The 22,264-nt window shown below is 40.3% G+C and overlaps 1 protein-coding gene across 3 annotated transcripts in view; it reads right to left on the reverse strand.

Moving 5' to 3' along the window:
- TXNRD1 (thioredoxin reductase 1) overlaps positions 1–22,264 on the reverse strand; it is a 57,966-nt gene that overhangs the window by 19,778 nt on the left and 15,924 nt on the right. For 2 of the 3 annotated variants that reach the window (XM_033116419.1, XM_033116420.1), the window contains exons 3-10: positions 17,236–17,358; positions 15,737–15,809; positions 14,270–14,389; positions 6,283–6,425; positions 5,753–5,868; positions 4,120–4,345; positions 1,569–1,661; positions 855–931 (exon numbers count right to left, since the gene is read on the reverse strand). In XM_033116419.1, the coding sequence (XP_032972310.1) occupies positions 855–931; positions 1,569–1,661; positions 4,120–4,345; positions 5,753–5,868; positions 6,283–6,425; positions 14,270–14,389; positions 15,737–15,809; positions 17,236–17,322 (935 nt within the window). In that variant the 5' untranslated portion in view covers positions 17,323–17,358. Of the gene's footprint in view, positions 1–854; positions 932–1,568; positions 1,662–4,119; positions 4,346–5,752; positions 5,869–6,282; positions 6,426–14,269; positions 14,390–15,736; positions 15,810–17,235; positions 17,359–18,193; positions 18,478–22,264 lie in introns of those variants that run through there. The other variant, XM_033116418.1, reaches the window with a different exon arrangement.

The raw sequence follows: 22,264 nt of genomic DNA on the forward strand, positions 1-22,264 counted from the left end.
CAACAATGGTAATGAAAATAATAGTAAGAAGGAAAAGAACACCATCATCTACCTTAAGGGGTTGTGAGGATTGAAGGAGAAAGAGTATAAAACATCCAGCACAGCAGTCAATGGCTCACAGTAAGTACAGAGTAAATGTTAGCCGTTAACATTATACAAAATCTAAACCTTGGACCCAACTAGAAATTGGCTAACCAGGTTATGACAAAAAATGAAGGAAAAAAAATCCTCATAGTGAGATTAGATATCTCTTCTGAATAAATGTGATTCCTGCAAAGAATAACAGCTTGCCCGTACTCCAAGGGAGCCTGCCACTCACGGCACTCGTTTTTACTTGTATTTAAGAAAGGCAATATTGGGAAATACTCCATGCTGCTCCCATAAGCAGATCCCAGAGCCTCAGTTATCCAGGGCAGGGGTATCCAGGGCAAAGGATTTTAACTTTTAAAACCCTTGAAGAAATAAAGGTTCTCATACTTGCAGCTGTCACTAGAAATGTAGTGTCCTCTCTAGCATTCCTAAAACTTGGTAGCTTTCAACATGGTTCAAATCTACATATTTAATGAAGCTAAAGCACATACTGCAAGTAACTGGGGGGGACGGGAGGGGGGTTGGATCTTTTTCTGTACACGTATAAAGAAACAAAAAGCAAGCCAGTGTATCTCTCATTTAGATTTTGAAAAGGAAAAAAAAAACAAAAAAACAAACAAACAGAAAAGAAGATTTTTTTCTAAGCTTAAAAGGGGAACTCACCAACTATGGAGAAATTAACTTTAAAAATCTAAAACTCCAGTACTAATATTACAAATACTTGAAAAAATAGTCAGTGAAATATCATAAAGATTTTTTCTTACTTTTCATTTATCTTTACTCCCACGGTTTCTAAACCAATTTTTCTGGTGCAAGCATCTCTTCCTATTGCCAGCAATACCTGAAAAATTATTAACATGTTGTGACTATTAACAAAAAGGCTTTGCATGAATTATTTAATCCACTTTTCTTTGCTTACTAAGCCAATCTGATTCATCCAGACCTGGAAAGAAGTATTTCATTAAGAAATTAATGCAAGAGTTTAAACAAATTACAATCTTTTAAAAAAAAATCCTTTGGACATGATATAGCAAAAATCTTTATCCACTTATTGTTAAGAAAAGGGTTGCTAACAATTCCTTAATAAACCTAAACAAGTTTAAAGACAAAGGCAGCAGAGCCCACGACTGAATTCACTTAAATATTAAAAGTGGTGGGCTGGGGAGATGAAAGGGAAGAACCTGGGACAGAGAAATTCTAGCTCATTTAAAAATGCTGATGCCTTTTTACAGCCATTTGACAAGCGATACTTCAAGTTGCAGTGGAGAAAATCCGAAGCTATCCCAGCACCGAAACAAATTACAGTATCACAAATAATAAAGATGTCTCAGAATGGGAATAGAACCAAGGGTCTTGGAAAGAGCAAATAGCCATTTTAAGTACCCAGCAAATATTCAATAAGCATATTATTTGCTTTCTAATGAAGCAAATTTGCTTCTAATTATTTGCTTTCTAATTGACCTGGGTGCATTCCTTACCGTATTGTACTCTCCTTCGATGATTTCGTCACCATTGGTGGATTTAGCTACCACCCTGAGTCGGCCTGGTGTCCCTGCTTCAATCTGTTCAACCTAGAAAAGTGAAAAAGTTTTACTCCATAATAAAGACATGCATCAAGGTGGATAGTTGTATCCTCCCTTTCTAAGTGGGTAACCCAAAGTGAAAACACAAAATCTGATTTGAAAGGTCTTTCATGTCCCATCTCCCTCACCTTCAAGTCACTAGGACGGTGTGAGTCTTTTATTAATCCCCTTCTTTCTTGCTGCTAATGTTTGCTAGAGGGGCTTTCCTTCAAATAGTTCTAAACAGAATAAAATTCAGAGAGAAAAGTGAAAGAGAAAGCCAGAGAAAGCACTACAACTCCTAAAATCAAGCCAATGACTTACAGCTTTCCCCAGACTCCTACCTCGTGACTCACCCAGAATCCCGAATGCCCTGGAGCCACTGCTGCACCAAGTCAGAGATTCTCTTTTGACTACAGATGTTCAGCTTTGTCAACAAAGGACAGACATGAGGGTAGGTCAATCATGATACAAATAAGGGCTAGAAAGCCCTAAAAACCATAGCGGGCAAGGCGGTGTGTGTGTTATCGTAACTGGGGGTTGTCTGAGTTGTTAGGTGTGTGAGGAGGAATAAGCAGGCCCTGTGCTATGCCAAACGAGATCCCACATGGGAGCCGACCGCACAGAGCGGTCAATGATAACCTACAGAAAGGGTAACGATGACTGAGAGACCCATCACCTGAAGGATTCTGCAAGTATGTGGTTAACATTTGACATCTCTGAATGGCAGCCAAATCATGGGTTTCTGTAAAGTATTTACTGGGAGAAACCCATAAAATCACCTGCAATTTCTATTCTACCTTTAGAGTACACCACTCTGTATGGGAAAACTGTCAAGGGTCATTTTATTTTCAACATCAATAAATAGTAAAGATTTCTTTCTTGAACTCCCTTTCTTATTTATTTAAGTCCCTTTGAACATACTAGAAACGTCTTTCCTGTTTAAGGTAAAATGGTCTTCTTTGGAGGAGAGTTGAATTGGCCCCTGGCTTAGATTTGCTTAAAAATCACAAAGGCCTCGTCCTACCTCTTACTTAATTCTTTCCTCTGCCTTACTTTTCTGTTCCAGTCAGGCCTTTTCTGTATCCAGAACAGTTTCTGCATTTAGAACAATGTTAATTCCCACAGCCTTTTTGCTCATACTCTGTTCTTTGTCCAAAATACACCCTCTCCTTCCTCTCGCATACTTTTCTTCCACTCAGTCACTTTATAATACAGCAAGTGTTCACTACTGGCCTCTGGGCATCGGAGACACCCTGGCAAACTGTCATGTGCATAAACACAGGCTTATACATGAGGGATGGTCCACCAGCTTCTCACGGGGAACCACACCTCCCCAGAGGTTAAGATGCTATAAAGAAAGACGTTACTTTTCTATCAGTAAAGCATACTCGTATGCATACTGCTGCTGTTTTCTAATCATAGTCCTAACACAAATCCTACCTCTACCCCCTAAAAAACAGCTACAGCAATCAAGTACTGATAACTTCAGGAAATCTGCACTTAATCCTCACAGCAATTATGAGATAGAAAGATGGTACCTGGCACAGACTAAGTCTAAAATGAATCTGAGTGTAAGCCAAAGTGGTCTTCACAAGAATAGGTGCTGTTATCATCCCAATGTTACAGAAGAAACCGAAGCTCACAGAGGGTAAGTAATTCCCCTAAAGCCATAAAGCAAGAATCCGGCAGAGCAGTACTGAATCCAGGTCATTCTGACCCCGACACTCATACTCCGTCAACATTAGAGATTTCATGGTCACGCAACGAAACTAAGTTAACCCACTGAGCAATTTTTAAAATGACTGCTAAGGTTCCTTAAGTTTAACAAAATAGTCCCATCTCTACCTGCAATGCAGGAAACTATTAATGTGAGACAGGCGAAGTGCTCAATTCTGTCACTCTCATGTATCAAAACATTATGTTATCAAAACAAAACATTATGTCGTAATGTTAGTAAGTCCCAATAGAACCTGGCATATTATTCGGCATTTTCAAAAGATTAGATTAGCATGAAAGGCCAACCCACATAAAAGTAGATAATCATTTTCAGGGAAGCCAGAATAACATTGTGCATCTGTTGACTACATTGTATACTGAGGAGAAATGTCTTATGGAAAAAATTTTAAATCCGTCTAGTCTTGAGCTCTTATTTAAATCACTGGTATGTATGAAGCAGTATAGTATAACACACAAGAGATGAAGTAAAGGAATGCATAAAGGGAAGCATTAAACAGAAGCGAACCAAAGGTAAGAAAGTTCAGAAGGAAATGAAGAAATTATTAATCTGCCAATAAGAACAGAGCTATTTAGGTGGTAGGCAGGTACAAGTTTACGTTTCTGTATCACACAATTACAGCATTCCTAATTTATAATGCCAAAAGGATGCTTCCATCACCCACCCAACTTTCTTTCTAGACTTTTCACAGGAGTACAGAATCAACAGACTTACAGGCAGCCTACTTACTTTTATTGGTACAAACTGTTTTATAAACTTGATACCATGTTCTTCCATATGTTCACCAATTTTGTTGGCCATGTCCTGGTCAAATCCTCTAAGAAGAATGGACCGCACCATAACGGTGACATCCAAACCAATGCCAGCAAGAAAGCCAGCACATTCCAAAGCCACATAGGATGCGCCGACTACCAGGGTCTTCCCCGGGCAATAAGGTAAGGAGAAAAGATCATCACTGAAAAGAAAGTTTTTTAAAAAAGGAAAAAAAAAATAGGAAAATGTTCATATGTGTATAATGACAAGATCAAAGTAAATATGTTTACTTCCTTATGAACAAGAGTTTTCAGATTTAAAATATTCAATTAGCTACACACCTCATATATGAGAAATTTTCATAAGGTCTTAGACATTCTCCCTTTCTTGCCACCCAGTTACTTTGGGGGTAGAGCTTAAGCTACCATGGACAAACACAATGAACCATATTATCTCTGACAGAACAACTCACAAACAAAATGGTGAGTTGTTTGCAATTAATTCTCCACTAATGTGTTTAATATCATCCATGTGCAAATGCCACCCTCATCTCACCACTCAGCTCTCTCCGTGGTGGAAAGTGTGTTACCTCTCATCTGGAACACCAATTATCAAGAGTGGGGAGAGGGATGGGAAAAAACTATCAATATGCTGTTCTTTGTTAATACAAAAACCCAACGGTAAAAAGGAAAAACCTGACAAAACCTTCTAGTTAAGTGAAGAATATACAAGACATGAGAGGTATCACAAAAGCACTGTTAGAAAATGAATTTTTTTAAATATGAGAAGGGAGCCCATTCAAGACAACAGTTGCCATCTGTGCTACGCCCATGAGACACAAAGGAAAAAAATTATATCCCCCCACCCCCCAAAAAGAATCTGAAAAGAGTAAAAGCACAATCAGAAACTCCTGGGCAAATAGCATCCAAGAGGACCTATTTATCAACAACCTGTCTTTATGATTTAAAATACCTGAACAACAATTTATCATTTGATGGGCAAAAATAAATCACATAGCTAAATCTTGCTTGACTCACTTATTTCAGAAAGTCTATCTACTCTGACACTGCGATCATTTGAACAACAATGAATAGAGACTAGGGATGGATAAATCTAAATGGTCTGCTATATCCTCTAATTCTTTTAGTGTCCACATTGCAAGTGTTAAGAGTAAGCTAATAGATGACCCTAGTTTTGTAAAAAAAAAAAAAAAAAAAAGTATATACACATGTATCACTTTACAAAATGTTTGTGAATATCCAGCTAGTTTTATATGTTATACATTTATACTATATACTCACATATATATAAATTTCAAATACAAATATAAATTTAAACATATTCTGCATGCTGGCAGTGACATTAACTCTGAGTGGTAAGATGACCAAGGTTTACAGTTTTGAATTTTTAAAATGTTCTCTCTTCTAAAATAATCTTTCCTTTCTCTTTTTCCCAATCTCCTGCCCCTTTGGGCAAAAAGAAAAAAAGAAAAACAAACAAACAAACAAAAAACCACGCTACATTTTAGGAAATGGACTACATGGGTTTGAAGGAAAAAGCGAAAGCATAAATCCACAATGGGTTTTTCCTCCCTGCAATTTCCCCTTACCTGCTGATGCAGTATTCTTTGTCACCAGGGATGCCCAAGTAACGAGGCCTTTCGCCAGTAGCAATGAGAAATCTCTCTGCTGAGTAAATTTTTTCTTTGCCTTTGTTATTTGTTGCCTACAAAGGAAGCAGTATGACAGCTTTCAATAAATTGTTATTCTGTAGAATTGTAAGCTCTATAGTTAAACAAAGGAGGCCATTCACCACACTGTCCAATTTGATCTTCATAAAAATTTGGTAACACGTAAGAGGTGTTAAGACTGCGTAATCTTAAGGGACTTGCTCAGGTCACAATGCTAGTACTAAGACGCAGAGCCAAGATTCACGTCCAATCCAAATACCCTTACCCTTTACCACACCACAAAAGCAAGCCCCATAAGATGGGATGGCAAAAGCATCAAACTGGACACTCTGCGCCACAGTGGCTATTACTTTTACTAGGATAATCACCTTCTTTTCTCCTCCCCCACCCCCAACCAAAGCTTAACACAAACAAACCCCAAAGAGCTCCTCAGGCTGTCACACAATTACCTTAATCCTATGAGGACCAACAAACTGCCCATATGCGTTCTCATAGGTGACTTTCTTCTCCCGCAGAGCCACCCGGTAGCCCCAGTTCAGTGAGCCAATGTGATTCTGCACAGCTTCTGTCATTTTTGCCCAGTCATGTTTAACTGCATAAGAAAATAAGAAGAAATGTTTAGCTTTCCAACTGCTTGGCAAAGATGGTTTCTCAGTAACTATTCACATAGAGTACAAAGAGCAGGCCTTTTAATTCAGGGCAAATGAAAAGGGCAAATACTTCACTTCAAGCACATAAACAACCTTTTCACCTTCAAATATTCTTTCCTTTTTAGAATACTACCAGAATACTAAATAATGCGAGGCTTCCTGGCAATTCTTAAGACTGAAATAACCATTCACAACTGTTTCTCTTCTTTATCTAGAAATGAACAGGAATTTTACTTTGGATTGTAAATAGTAATTGCGGGGTTAACAAGGTGTGGTAAACCTAGGACTCTGCATTTGTAATAACCCCTAAGCGACTCTGATGGAGCCAGATTTGGCTTTAACCAGGGACTGCCAAGCAAGGTCCACCACCAGCTAAATCCAGTCCATCACCACTTTTAAATAAAGGTTTTTTTGCTTTGTTTTGTTTTTTATTAAATTTTATCGGGGAATATTGGGGAACAGTGTGTTTCTCCAGGGCCCATCAGCTCCAAGTCGTTGTCCTTCAAACTAGTTGTGGAGAGCACAGCTCAGCTCCAAGTCCAGTTTCTGTTTTCAAACTTTAGTTGCAGGGGGCGCAGCCCACCATCCCATGAGGGAATTGAACCAGCAACCTTGTTGTTGAGAGCTCACACTCTAACCAACTGAGCCATCCGGCTGCCCCTCCAGAAGATCAGCAGCAGCTCGTTGTCCTTCAATCTAGTTGTGAAGGGCGCAGCTCACTGGCCCACTTGTGAATCGAACCTGCAATCCTGCTATTCAGAGCTCGCGCTTGAACTAACTGAGCCATCTGGCTACCCAGTGAAGTTTTATTGAAATATACCTACGATCATTTATTTACACATTATCTAGGGCGGCTTTCGTGCTCCACGGCAGAGTTGAGTAGTTGTGACAGAGACCATATGGACCATGAAGCCTAAAATATTTACTATCTGTCCCTTTACAAAGTTTACTAACCCCTGGTCTAGACAAAGAATTTTAAGAGTCTCTCTCATTGCCCCCCAAATCCCAATCTCACCAGAGAGAGAAAGGTTCTTCAATTCTATCATAAAACTAATCTTTTGAGTCACGGCACTAATATTAAATTTCAATGGATAAAAAAAAATCAATCCTTGTCATTCATTAATTAATAACTTATCAATGACTAGGAAAAAATAAGATATAGATAAAATATACTCTGGTGGCCAGAGGACGGCAGGTTCTAGGAATGCTGTGGTTTGAAAGGAAGGACAAGAAAAATCAACATATACTGAAAGCTTCTATCGAGGAAATGAGGAGTGTGAGTCTTGGATTCAGAGGAACCACACAGGAAGTGGTAAAACCAAGTCTATGAGAACCAAAGGCCAGCCTCTGGAAGTGGGAATGACAGCACAAAAACTGCTTTGTGGCATCCTAGAGAACAGATCATAGATAGTCGATTCACAAAATCATAAAATGTTAGAACTGCAGCAAACCTTGAGAGATCAGTTCAATTTAAAAAAAAAAAAAATGACTGCAGAGGACTGTGGTTGTGATGCCAAGAGGACCGGGAGCTGGGGACATGAGGGTGTGGGGGGTGCTGCCAGGGTCGGCCTATGGGTCTGGCATCCATCAACCACCACTATAAAAAGGGTCAGGTCTCATTGTTTCTCCGCCAGGTGTGGAACAGAATTCCACTGGTACATGTGACTCACCCCCACGTGCCAATCATCTAGCTGCAACAATGACCAACATCTTACCAATCTCATTTCACATACCTCTTTTTTTTTTTTTAACTAGGATAGTTTAAGCAAATCCCAGACATATTATTGGTGGTGGTTTTGGTTGTCATAGTGACTTAGGGACGCCCAAAGGCCAGTGATGTTAAATATCCTTCACTCTAGTTCCTTACAACTAGGAGCTGTCCAGCCCAGCGTGCCAAAAACGCCCCCACAGAGAAACAGGAACTAGATCAAAGGAAGATTCATCTGTGAAATTTCAGCTGTAGAGCCACCAAGTGGATAACAGTCTGCTAATCACACAGGACATGCCATATTCTAAAAGAAAACACGGTTGAGATTAAATAATAGCACCAATAAATTCAGTTATTTCAATGATGAGACCTAACGCAACCTTAATTCTGTTAAAGCCTTCCAGGCGTCACCTGATATCCAAATTCCTCAAACCCCCTTTCTACCAAAGTTCCTTTATCCTCTGGTATAGTAGGCAGCCACTTCCACCCACCCCCAATCTGTGCGATTATGTTCAGGAAGAAGGAATTCAAAAGTTCCATCCATCAGTTTGGGATTCAGCATCAAGTCACTCCCGAAGCTCCTATGGTCCTGACCTTGCATTCCATTCTGACAACTGAGTTCCTGATCTTGCAAAATCCCAATTCCTACTTCATACACTACTGGTGGTAACCACTGTGGGTAGTAACATGCCCGGAACCCCAGTTCTCTAAGGCTGCCCTGCCTTCTGATAATCCCCCAATCCACCACCTTCCTGCATTCCCAAATATTACCTGGATACTCCGTAACCCCACACTCAGCCCATCTGCTGGCACAACCCCCGCATTTCTCCAAGGCCTCCTGATTCTGCTGGCCTGGTCTACCAGTTGGAATTCAATGCTGAGCCTCTGGGAGCAGCCTATGGGGCTGGCACCCGGCCACCACCACTATTAAAAGAAGTGGCCGGGCCGGCCTGGTGGCTCAGGCGGTTGGAGCTCCATGCTCCTAACTCCAAAGGCTGCCAGTTGGATTCCCACATGGGCCAGTGGGCTCTCAACCACAAGGTTGCCAGTTCAACTCCCGCGAGGGATGGTGGGCTCTGCCCCCTGCAACTAGCAATGGCAACTGGACCAGGAGCTGAGCTGCGCCCTCCACAACTAAGACTGAAAGGACAACAACTTGAAGCTGAACGGCACCCTCCACAACTAAGATTGAAAGGACAACAACTTGACTTGGAAAAAGTCCTGGAAGTACACACTGTTCCCCAATAAAGTCCTGTTCCCCTTTAAAAAAAAATGTGAAAAAGAAGTGGCAGACTCTAGCTGGCCAGGCAGGATTTGTGTTTCACCTGGGTGTGTCTTTAGGCCGATGCCAGTAGCTGGGTCATCATAAGCCATCTCTGTCGCTCCTGATCTGATCACGTCCTACTACAGAGAGCCAGGCTACACCCTTAGGTCTGACAACAGTAACCAGCTAGCAGAACTACCCAGTATCTTTAACATGTTCCATGCACCTTCTCACGTGAACCTCAAAGCACCTGAAGGGGCATGAGTTCCTTCCATTATATGCACAGGGAAATGAAGGATGGATGACTTGCCCAAGGCCACACACTAACTCAATGGCAGACACACGCACACAATGTATGTGAAACGTCAGGTGTGTGATAGAATACATCCCCAAACTGCAAGCCCTCAATTGCAAACCAATGATCTTGCTTTCTTTGTAATGACAATCGGATCCTAAAACTTCCAAAATACTTAATATTTTAAAGGTACATTTAATTCTTGAGCATACAAAAACTCAAATAGAGAAATCTGAAAAATATAAAGACCAAAAATCTTCCAGAAAGGACCAATTCATCCAGTTTACGTGCCTGGCCCAGGTCCCTTTCCTCCCTCAACACGCTCAGAACTATTTGCGGTGTCAGAGAAGACACTCTTCTCAGAACATTGGAACACTGTTCTCTGGTCAAGGACATGAGATTAGATGTGTTTCTGTTTGAAAAATGCAAAATAAGTCTTCATGCTTTTATCTGTTGTGAATATGGCTCAGCAGCCTCTAGAGATTTCTCATTTGAAAAATTTCCAAGTTTCTTTCACCCTCTAAGATCTAATGCATAAACATTTATCTATAGTCACTGATTCTTCACCACAATCATTCAGCACCAAAAGGATGGAGGTAATGACCACCCCCTCAGCGGGGATCCTGGCAGGCAAGGAGGGCACTGCTAGGCCCCAGCTCACTTTGGAAGCCCAAGGCTTAACGAGAAAAGCTGAAGATAACAACAAACAAACCACCAGGCTTCCATTTGGGAAGAGTGAAGGGATTTAACTAGAGGGCACAGTTCTTCAACAGCTCTCAGCAAAGATTTGGGGATCGCTGCTGACAAATACAAGAGGTAGAAGGTATAAAAACAGAAAACTGTATTTCTACTTTAAAATCTGGAAAAGGGAAATACAAAAGAGGTACATGTTCAATTAGTTGGATAAATGATATGTGTAAGAAGAGACAAATAAAACAACTTTGATTTGGCTCAAGTTTTAAAACCTCAGGAAATTAGGAAGCTTCTGCTGGTTTTAATGTACACATGTGCACTATGGTGGCAGTGGCTGTTTATTATCTCGGTTGCTGTACATTTATTAGTTCTTTATTATGTAATTTAGAAATAAATTCAACATAATTAAGTATGCTAGTGCTTATCACTATTACATGGCAACTGCAGAGATATTCTTTTGCTGGAAAGAAGATTTCTCAGCTCACCAAGTTATATTCTACCACGGATTATTGAATGTATTGGAATCATACTGAATGGGCCTGTTAATAAAATTCACATTTAGTAGAGGCCTGTACTTATGTCTTACCTTTTTAAGATTGTAAAGACCTCTCTCTCTCTCCCACACACATACACGTGTGTGTGTGTGTGTGTGTGTATATACACACACACACATTTCTATATTTCTAACCAAATTAAGCAATCTGCTCCACTGACTTCATTTTACATTAAGATTTGATAGTTTAAAGCTAACATCAACTTGTAGAACATACGAATTTGAGTACCAGCCACCCCAAGAATGCATAAACATTTTATGACTCTAAATTTACCTCCCCCAGCACTGTTATTTACCTAGATTTAAGGGGCAGTGGCATTGAGTCTGAAGAAGACAGTCAATGGAAATTATAAAGCAAAATTTGCCTCCGACAACCTTACTTTTTCTAACAAATTCTAGACTTTTTCAGATTAATATTCTTGTTAAATGTCCTCTTTTAAGAGGGCACTATATTTGTTTCAAATAAAAACTTCCCATAACATCTGTTAACTGTTTTTCTACAACCCATTAAACAAAGAACCAAGAAAAGTACTCAGCTGAAGCTACTGCGATTTATTGAAACTAATGAAAGAATTAAAAGAAGTGAGTCTGGGTGGAAAGGACAGAAACTAACACATGTTAAGTGGCAGGTATTTTAATCACACTATTGTATTTAATCCTTGTCCACATAGGCAGTAGTAAATGACAAAGGCAGAATTTGTGCCCAGGTCTACCTACTACAATAACCTGCAATTTAATGGGTCAGGAGGCTGGGGTGAAGGAAAGATCTTAACTCGATGTCCCCTTGGGAAAGAAGTCCCACTGAGAATACTGGTAGAGTATGTGTGGAATAATTTGGGGGCGGAGGGAGATTCACAGATGTTATGGGAGTGGTTAGAAAAGAAAATGGATAGTTCCTAGGTTTTCCTCCCAAAGGCACAGAAGCAATACTGGAGTGCGGCCTACAGGTTACATAATCTCTCATCGTCTTGGGGAGAGCGTGGTAAGGAGAGGCGCACTCACAGCCATGTCAAAAGCTCTCACTGTGCCGGCCCCTACAACAGCTCCTGAAGCTCTGGTCCTACAAAAAAGTTGCCACTGGAGCCATCGTGGCTTTAAAAAGATGCTTTTGGTGTAAACGCTATGTGCTCTGAAGTCCAAGATGTAAACGCCATGTGCTTTTAACTCCAAAATACCTCAGTCTAAATCCCAGTACCACCGCCTATTCTTAGCTGTGACATGGGCAAACCACTTCACCTGCTAGCTTCGGTTTCCTTGTCTGACAAATGGGAACAGGACCTCCCTCCAGGGATAGTAGGGTTAAATATACACTGGAATAGAGATGGAATAGCGAATACATGATCAGTCCTGACCTGCAGGACCTCAGTGAAGCCATAGGAAGCTGGGGAGTGGCGGAAGGTTGAGATGGGGAAGGGGGCAGATGGCAGCTCCCTCTCTGTTACAGAGACGGTCTTCACCTTCTCTCCCCATTTTCTTCCTACTACACCAGGAGCCATCAAAGGAGGCATCTATTAGCATCTGCTCCATCTTGCCCTCGGCAAAACTGTGCAGCTTGCTAAGCTAGTCTACACATCCCTCCTAGGACCTCCCTCCCAAACCACCCAGGGTGTTCAGCTCACAGCACCAGTCCTCACCTCACACCCATTCCTCATCCGTGATCTCCACACCCAGACTCCGGACCCACCAGGGTATTTGCTATTCTTCAAATATGTACCTTACTCATTCTCTTGTCACTGCCTAAACGAAGTGACCCCCCCCCCCACCTCTGCTCATTGTCAGGGACACAACATCTGAGAAATCATCTCCATCACCTCTTAAATCCGTTTTTCAATTCCACCTCTAGGCTCCCAGGGTACTTGGTTTGTACATCAATGAATCAGTACATCAACGAGAACAGAATCCATGTGCCTACACGATTTGTATTATGATTTGAATTATTTATCTCCGTATTGCCCCAGCAGACACTCAAGTGCAAACAGTTGGCACACTAATAGTAATATTATGTAACTTCATCAGTAGGATTTCTAAAATGTCTACTAAACGGCCTAATAAATTAACAGAAGGGAGACCCTGTGGTTAGGTAGGTGCGTTAACAGTAGGCTTCCAGAAAGGGGAAGAGTGTGTTAATGGTAGACGTGGTTGGTGCGCATTTAGACACGGAAGTAAATAATAACTTGGAGTGGGGCAGAGGAGGGAATAGAAGTGGACTATCAGTAGATTATGTGTTAAATTCATGTCCCATAGGTCCAGAGAGTCTGCTCAACTGCTCTTTTCGTTGGTCAAGAGTAAAGGACATGGGGCATGGCGTCTCAGAACCAAATCATGAAACTCTCGGGACCAGCCTCAGGCCTACAAAGGTTATGGACAGAAAGCAGCCTTGTAAGGGTCTGAGGAAAGAGATAAGACCCCAGCATAGGAAAACTTTTAAAGTCACTAATTTTTTAAGATTCCAGACTTAGAAAAAAAGTAGTGTTAATTTTTAAATGGGAAGGAAAAGCATCAGCAAAGGAAGCATGACTAGTTTGAGTGGGAACAAAATTTTTCAAAGCATGTATTTATAACTTGCTTTTAAATAAAAATAATAATTATTCATTAAAACTCAGAAAAAGCCACAAAATAATTTACTCTAGCTACTGGCTGGAAGATTTTCCCTCAAGTGTCCCTCACCTCATAGATCTCAAAACTAAAATCAGGTAGGGGTTGGAGTTTCACCCTTCCAGGGCATAGTGACCTAGCTCATTAATTAGCCATGAAGCTGTGCTAGGCCTATTATTCTTCCACTAGATAATGCAATCTACTTTCGAAAGCCAACAAATTCCTCTTCAACTTTTCTAGGGTTTCTAGGGTACTCTAAATATTGTTAATCCAACAAGGAATAACCAACCCCTTCTCAACAAACAAACCACCCCTCTACCCTCAAAGTACCAGCTCATGAAACAGACTTCTTTGGAGCGAGAGAAAAATGCAACAGCTTCAAAGCAAAGCAATGAAACTCGTACTCCTTTATGAAACTCTCTGTAATTATGAGAATTTGTTTGAAGAATTCTGGTTTTCTATAAAAGAAAGACACTCGTAACTGCCATGTCTGTTCTTACCGTAATAGTTTTGGAGCTCCCTGACATAGGATAACTGCAGTGATTTTTACCCATTAAAAATGTAAACAAACAAACAAAAAACAACTTCTAGGTTACTGTTAGTCTCGTAAAAATGGACGGTACGTTGCAAGCTCAAACCCCAGAAAGCACAAACGGAAGAGTAACTATCCCTCCATACCCGTCTCCGCGACAGCCCAGCCATAGTTTCGGGAGTCTTGCAGGGCTTGTCCTAACAAAGCTGCTTGGTGCATCAGCTTCTTCGGTATGCAACCCACATTCACACATGTTCCTCCGAGACCTGCAAAAACACTGAGAAGTCAGTTTATAGCAGCTTTGAAGGACCTCTCCTTCACAGAAAAAGGTCCACAATTATTACTGTTCTATGAACCATCCTAATGTATTCGCTTAATGTAGCCAATACAGTTTAGACAAGTTGATTCCTAAGTCTGTGACATTTCTATGTTCAGAGAGCCTTATATACCAAACAGTGACATCCTAAAACAAAACAAAAAAATGAGCAGATTTCCACCATTTCCACATACATCAAAGATTCGAAATTAACTGACTGCTGATAAAAGAGACCAGAAATTGGTATTTTACTCTGTGTACAACCCTATACTTGCCACTGAATCTATGAGCAGGTTTATCTGATAAAGGGGTTGTGAAGCTGGGCATAACTGGGACGCAGTGGGTCTGGAACGACGTATAAAACTTGGTGTACGTGAGCATTTTTGTTAACTGCATTATTTTATTATTAAGGAATCCACTTCTATGACCGTCATGAAGCCCAGGCTGGGTTAGCAATGACGCGCTCTAGAGGTAACTATACCCCACTCTGGATGTTCTGGTTATAACCACTGTCTGCTCTCTGCCTCTCTGAGCTGAAAACCCAAACTCACCAGGGCTCCATCTCGGCCCTCCTGTTCCTGGAAGATGCCCAAGCCAACGATGTAGGAGGCTTTCTCAGAGGAGAAGACGACTTTGTCTTCCCAGAAGACAAACCCTCTACTTTGCTTTATGAGGCAGATAGCAACCCCAAACCACGGACAGGTTGGGACCTGCGCAGGCCTCAATATATGAGCATTTTTAAAAGAAGGTGGTCTAGTCTTCAGCTTTCGCTGATTCTCACAATGTAAACTCCACAGGGACAGGAACTTCATGTCTGCCGTGTTCACTGTTACATCTCCGTGGCCCTGGTTCACAGTTAAGTGTTCAATAAATACTTGTTGAATAAATGAAAAATGAATATATAATTCACCAAGACTCAGAAGAAGCAAGGGCTATCTATTAAGGTATCTGATTCCAGTTTCTGTTGAATGTTAAGAGGTAGATTTAAAACAGAAATCCACAGATATAGACTTTAAATTTTTGGTTATTAAGCCCTTAAATATACTAGGATACTCAAATGGGCTTTAAATCATAACAACTTTGGATAAGGTTTTGTATTATCTTGACTCTGTGCCAAAGAACCTACATTTTCAACATTTAACTGGAGTCCACTTTAACTTAGCCCAAGTAAAAAAGGTACGTTTTTGGTTTGTTTGTTTGTTTTAATTTTTTAATTGGGTTTTAGGAGTCATTTAAACCCATACCAGGGAAAACCCTGCTCTTACAAATTCACTTCTAAAATATTTTAAAAGCTTACCCCATGTAGTTCCAAGAGGGGTTGGAGTGACAAAATCCAGGACCATCACCTTTTTGTTATACTTGGCTGCCTCCTGGAAAACAAAATTATCAAAATGAGTTAGAAAGGGTAACATGATAATCTGGAAGTAGGCTGTTAAAAAGCCATGCTATTTTTATTAAGCTATAATGCCTAAAGTATAACCAGTTATTAATACCTAGACATTGCATATTCCAAAATGATTAGTGCAACTTCAAGATAAAAACTGAGCGATCTTCAGTCATAAGGGTAGCTTTAAGAACTATGAAGATTACAGTTGTAAAATTGTTTGTCAGCTGGAAACCCCAGAATCCTCGTATATAATTAGACTCAAACAGTAATAAATTAAGCAATAATCTGAGAAATATATGACCATTTCTAAGCAAATGGTTAAGTAGCCAGTAAAACAGATTTACTGACAGTAAACAACCCTTGATTCAGCCTGTATCCTATAAGATATTTTTTAAAGTACTTGTAAGTTTTATTTCGGTTTCTAGGCAAAACATTAGAGAAGTTTTTCTTCTGAAATTGTCCGATTTCCTAAAATTTTTGTGTGAGAGGAGCCAGTGAAAAAGTTGATGATACCTATAAGGTTGCCAAATCTGTTTGAGGAGAATGATGACAATGGTCAAAAGTTCACTTCACATAGTATCCTTTATCTTTTTCAGAGAATAAGCTCCATGTATTAGCAACTAGACCTCCAAAGAATATTTGAAAGGACTGAGTCTATGTGTCCTTCAAAACCACCATCATTACAGTAAAATACATATATATACCCAGTACTGGTCTTGAGTCATTTATAGCAAAGACTGCTAGATACCAGATACTGGCCTGCTCCCAATTTGGGCAGCTTCATTGGAATCGACCGTTACTGATTCACCATAAGCCACACCTTAAGGGAGTATAAACACCTCTTCTTTTAAAAGAACCTCTTCAGGAAGACTGACAGTTCCAAGGGCCCCTTCACACACAGAAAATGCATCTCATGGCCGGGAGCCTCACTCCTCACCTTTATTTATACATCCTCTACCCCATCACCCCCAGGCTACGGAGTTAGAGGTTATTCACTTAGCTCACTTCATATACACAGCAGGCAAATTATTTTTACTAAGTTTAAGAAACCCAACTGTTCTCCATCTTTCTATTGGAGAGGAGGAATTCTGAATAGGGCAATCATCATAGTGAAAAAAAAAGTTTTAATATTTATAAAGAATAAGAAATGTATTTATTTAATTTCAAGCCATTTCCATACAACCCTTATTATCTTTGAAAAATCACCAAACTTAAAATGAATGAAAATCTGTCCCAAATACAGGACCTAATACTTTTATATAAAGAACAGATAGTTCAATCTGGAAAAATGATTCCCCTTAACATGTTCCACTCGAGTTAACGTGCAAAATGTCCTACGAGTGGCTCAGACAAATCCCACCGAGCACGTGGAGATCTGTGGTAACCCGATCACACACGAGGAGCCTTGCCTTGGCAGCTGCCAGTCCTCCTGAGCCCCCTCCGATGATGATGAGGTCATAGTCGTAGGACTCGGGAAAATCTTCAGAGCCATTCATTTTTAGTAGCTTTTGAAGTCTGCCTTCTTGCAAAGCCTAAAGAAGAAAAACGACGAGAGGGAAAATAACTTAAAAGCAGCCATGTCTGAAAGTTTTATAAAACCTTTCTTTAAAGAAAAGCAAATGAGAATTTCAAAGGAAAAGAATGTTTGATTTATAGGTTAGCACACAAATGGAAATGTTCAATGTTCTCACATCACAGATATGCACACAGATGGCTGAAGTGTGCATACAGTACCTTCACATAAGAATGGTCCTCATGGCCCAACAAAATCAACTTAGGACTAAATTACGTTTGATCAGCCATTTCTTTCCTCGGATTTTTAAATGAGGTTCTAAATTAGGTTTTTAAAACATTTGTACTGTGTTTTTAATAGAACCATCAGTACAATTTGGTAGTTATCTTTACTTTCCAGTCAAAGGTAGAATAATGAGTGGGCTATGGTCTCAGATTAAAACAGGTCCCTGTTAATAGCAAATGAAACAGATTAGCCAAACATTTAAGATTTGTCTGCATTGTGTAAGGCATAAAATCTAGAAATTCAGAACAAAATCATTAATTGACATACGTCAGCTTGAAAAGTGAAATGTAAAAGTCGCTGCTTTTGCAGGGCATTTAAAATAAACAAAGGAGAAAAAAAAGGAAGGGAGGTGGTAAATAAATAAGCATGACTCTGTAAAACTCATTTCTTTAATCTACTTAAGCACGAAGCCTCTTATATTATATTTAGTGTTTAGTTTCTTTGTACTTGGCACATAACAGGCTTTATTATATAAATGTTAGACTTCTAATTTTAAGACGACATTTCATCCCCCTAGTTCTATTCCCTGTTAGCTTTGAACACTGTTTTGGTGATATATTCAATATTACCTTTTTCTCCTGCCTATCATCAGATGTAGGGGATGAAAGGCGGAGCCTAGGGTCAGCAGAATAGGACGCTTGGGATGTGGAAGGGGGTGCAGAGGAGGAAGGTGGAGCAGGCGGCGCGGCACTGTGGCTGCCCCTTGGCAGCAAGGCAGGTACACGTGATGGCTCGGGGACTGAAGGGAGAGCACCTGGAAACCAGCAACAGTGGGGACAAGACTGCATCACCCTGACCGTCTGTACAAAAGGTCTAACATGAGAGGCTGGTAAACAGAGCCAGTATTCATCAACTGGCATCATGGCAGAGGCTCCTCCTTCAATACAAGGCACTGTGGGGGGAAAAACAATGTGGTCATAATTGCCGTTCAGATCAAAGGATCAATATGATCAAAGGATCAATATGAGCCTCGGGTAACAAGTTACTCTCTAGTTGGCCTCCAAGAGCATAAGGCTGACTTCCTGGTTTGAAAGAATTAACTAATAAATGCAGCTAGATGTTCTTCTGGAAAATAACCATTTTTAATCTCAGCCTCATTTTATCTGTATGTACAAGGAATGATCAAATAATACAGTGAATGTTTAAATTAAAAAAACCACATTCCAGTAAAAGACACATTGCCCATTAATCCCCCACGCTTCGAACACACTTATCCCCTCCTTGCCACTTTCTGAAGCAGTTTCTGGAAGTCCTCTTTCAGGAGTGTCCTTAGTTGCGGTGTTGTGGCTGCCTCAATGTCCTTAATCATTTTGACTTTGGGGAAGAGCCAGAAGTCACACACTGCCAGATCCGGTAAATAAGGTGGATGAGGAAACACCGTAATGTTTTTATTTGACAGAAATTGCCATACCAGAAGCGATGTATGACACAGAGCGTTGTCATGATGGAGGATGATTTACGGCACACTTTAAAACACACCTTCTCTCAACTGCAGCTCACACCCAACTAACTGCACCGAACACGTTGAAACTTGTCACATACTGTTAGTAAGGTTTGACACACTGGTTCCTGTTTGGAAGATCCCTGCCTTTCTGTTGGATGGCACTTGGCAGCAACGTTCACCATAGTTTTTTTTTTATCACAACAGAGCCTTCGAAAGGCTCCATGTCACACACTGCTTCTGGTACAGCAATTCTGTCAAATAAAAACATTACAGTGGTCCTCATCCACCTTATTCACTGAATCTGGCCCTGTGTGACTTCTGGCTCTTCTCCAAAGTCAAAATGACCAGGAAAGTAAACGTTTTGAAGCAATTCGGGACACTGAGGCAGTCACAACAACACAACTAAAGACACTCATGAAAGACAGCTTCCAGAACTGCTTCAGAAAGTGGCAAGAACTATGGGATAAGTGTGTTCGAAGCAAGGAGGAGTATTTGAGGGGGGTTAATAGTGATGTGTCTTTTACTGTAATAAGTTTTTTATTCAAATATTCAACGTATTTTTTGATCATGCCTCGTACTTAACACAGACGGTGCCAGAACACAATCACTGTCTGCCTAAAAGAAAACCACTGGTTCTTGTTAACTATCTCCCCCAACATACCTACTAGAACAAAAGAAAGAATATTGCATTGTCATGCTGAAAAGCGACATACTCCCTCCAACATTTTGCTCTGTACTGAAGTTCTGTGTCACACCTGGGTTCTTGTGGTTCAACGTTAAAGTCAAATTATATCAACCAGTGCACAGATTTTACAAAGAAAATGTCTGAACATTTTCAACTGTGTAAAATCAGTAAGACATAGGCAACTGAAGAATTCAGCTGACCCCAGAACTAAATATGGTATCTTTAAATTTTTATCCAACTTAAAACTGAAATTGCCGTCATTCAGCTGTAATTAAGTGGTTTCCCACCTGAAATATAAATAAGACAATGGAAGACAGCTCCCCCAGACATTATAAGGAAGGAGCACACAGATGGGGTAAGGAGAGACAAGAGAATAAAGCTTCCTCCTTCCTCCTCCACCTACAACTGCTGGAAATAGTGACTGCTGAGCATAGTAGCTGATACAGGTGTTCTCAAACTTTGTAGTCTTGGACTCCCCTTACAACCTTAAATTATTTAGGACCCCAAAGAGTTCTGGTTAATGGGGTTTATTAATATTTAGCATATTAGAAATTAAAACTAAGAAAATGTTTTACTATTTTAAATTATTGAAATATTAAATATCCTATTAAACATAATTTGTTTGAAATATTTTTAATTAGCAAGAAGAGTGGCATTGTTTTTATATCTTTGTAATTCTTTAATGTCTGTCTTAAAAGGCAGCTCATATCTTTCCTGTGTTGTCTGTTGTTGCAACATCACCAGTATTGTAGCCTCTGGAAAACTCCCTGGCAGACTTGCGAGAGAATTAGAGTGAAAAGGGCAAATACTATCTTAATATTATGAAGATAATTTTGACCTCAGGACTTCCTGAAGGGGCCTCAGGGGTCCCCAGAGGAATCCAGACCGCACTTTGAGAACCACTGCTATAGGATGTAAGTGCAAATACACAAACTTCTTACCTGAAGGTGTTTGCTGGTCTTACACTATTCTTCCCTTTCTTCCATCTGCCTCACAGCAATGCCTTTCCCTGCCACCCCAGTAAAACACTGCTTCAGACTCCCCCAAAAGAGGCCAAAAGCAATTCAAGTGTGCCAGATTTATTTAAAATCAGAATAAGTAATCTTTATCCTCCCGCCCCGTCCCATCCCAAACATGGTTTATATCCTTGGGCAGAGAGTTACACTGGGTTTTCTTACCATTATACAAGAGTTCTGGTGAACTGGCCTAGGTTAAAATACTTGCTCTACCACTCTCTAAGCTAGGTAAAACTTGCGATAATTACCTAGTACTTAGGAGTTTCTCCGTCTTTTCATTTGTAAAATGAAATTAACTCACCAAACTGCAGAGTTTAATAAATACATATTAACACAGTGGCTGGGAGGAAAAAGCCCTTTTAAGTTACTAACTCTCCCCTACCTAAAGAAGGGAACCTGCCTGGGACTGAGTCAAAAAGCTGTGGAGTGTTCTCCAGATGTCCCCTGAACTTCCCTGCACTGTACTCCCACCGCCCACGTGAAATGTCCTTTCCCCATCAAATCCTGACCCAATACCTAGACAGACTGAAGGATGTTATATTATTTTTATTCAATGTACACAAACACATTACTCTTTCTAAAGCATTCCATTAGAGTTTAAAAGGGTTTCTTTTTACCAACATTCTAAGACCCCAATGTAAGTCCCATTTCCTCCACTGTCTCTCTAAAGTTCCCAAACAACATTCTCCTTTTCTTTCTCACAACTCCATTAACCCATGTTGTCAGGGCACTTAGCACAGGCTGTTCCACCCCAGCCCCTTCATGTCCTTCAAGATTTAGCTGGAAGCCTTTACTTGATGGTACCCAAGTTGAGTCCTCCTCTGAGATCCCACTGGCGTCATCACAAGAGTCCCATCAACTCTTCAAGGACAGGCATCTTTGTCTTTCATCCCTGTAGCACCAGTGCCAACTTTGCATGTATGTGATGTTCAAAAATATTTTTAGAACAAAAGACTTGGGTGCTAGTTCCTAATTTCTTAGGTATACTGACAGTCTGGGCTGCAGTTCAGTTTTTCTCATCCACAAAAATAAAAGTGTGGAAAAACACTGAAATACAAGGGTAGAGCACAGTGGGTTAGGAGGTTGGATTTTAGTCCAAACCTGAACCTGACTTTGCCACTTCTGTGTGAACTTGCACAAGTTCCCTAAATTCTGCCTGGGTTCCTTGTTTGCAGAGATAAATAACTTCCACCAGGTTACCAACTGCTTGTGTCTTTTGAAATCCAATGACTATGTTGCTGTAGCATCCACTGGGGTTCTGTACCTCAAGCCGCTTTGTGCTTTAGAGAATTATGGGCCAGCAAAGAAAGAACACTAAATGGTGGTTTAAATGTTACAGACTTTCTAGAAAAGACTGGGCTCTAGGCCTATGACAGGAGTTGGCAAATTACAGCCTGTGGGGAAAATCCATCAGGCCTTTTCTTTTTACAGCCTGAGCTGAAAATGGTTAACATAAAGCAAAAAAATAAATAAATAAAAGTAATGCTTCATGATA

Source organism: Rhinolophus ferrumequinum, chromosome 10 (assembly GCF_004115265.2).
Source record: "Rhinolophus ferrumequinum isolate MPI-CBG mRhiFer1 chromosome 10, mRhiFer1_v1.p, whole genome shotgun sequence".
Classification (NCBI taxonomy): Eukaryota; Metazoa; Chordata; class Mammalia; order Chiroptera; family Rhinolophidae; genus Rhinolophus; species Rhinolophus ferrumequinum.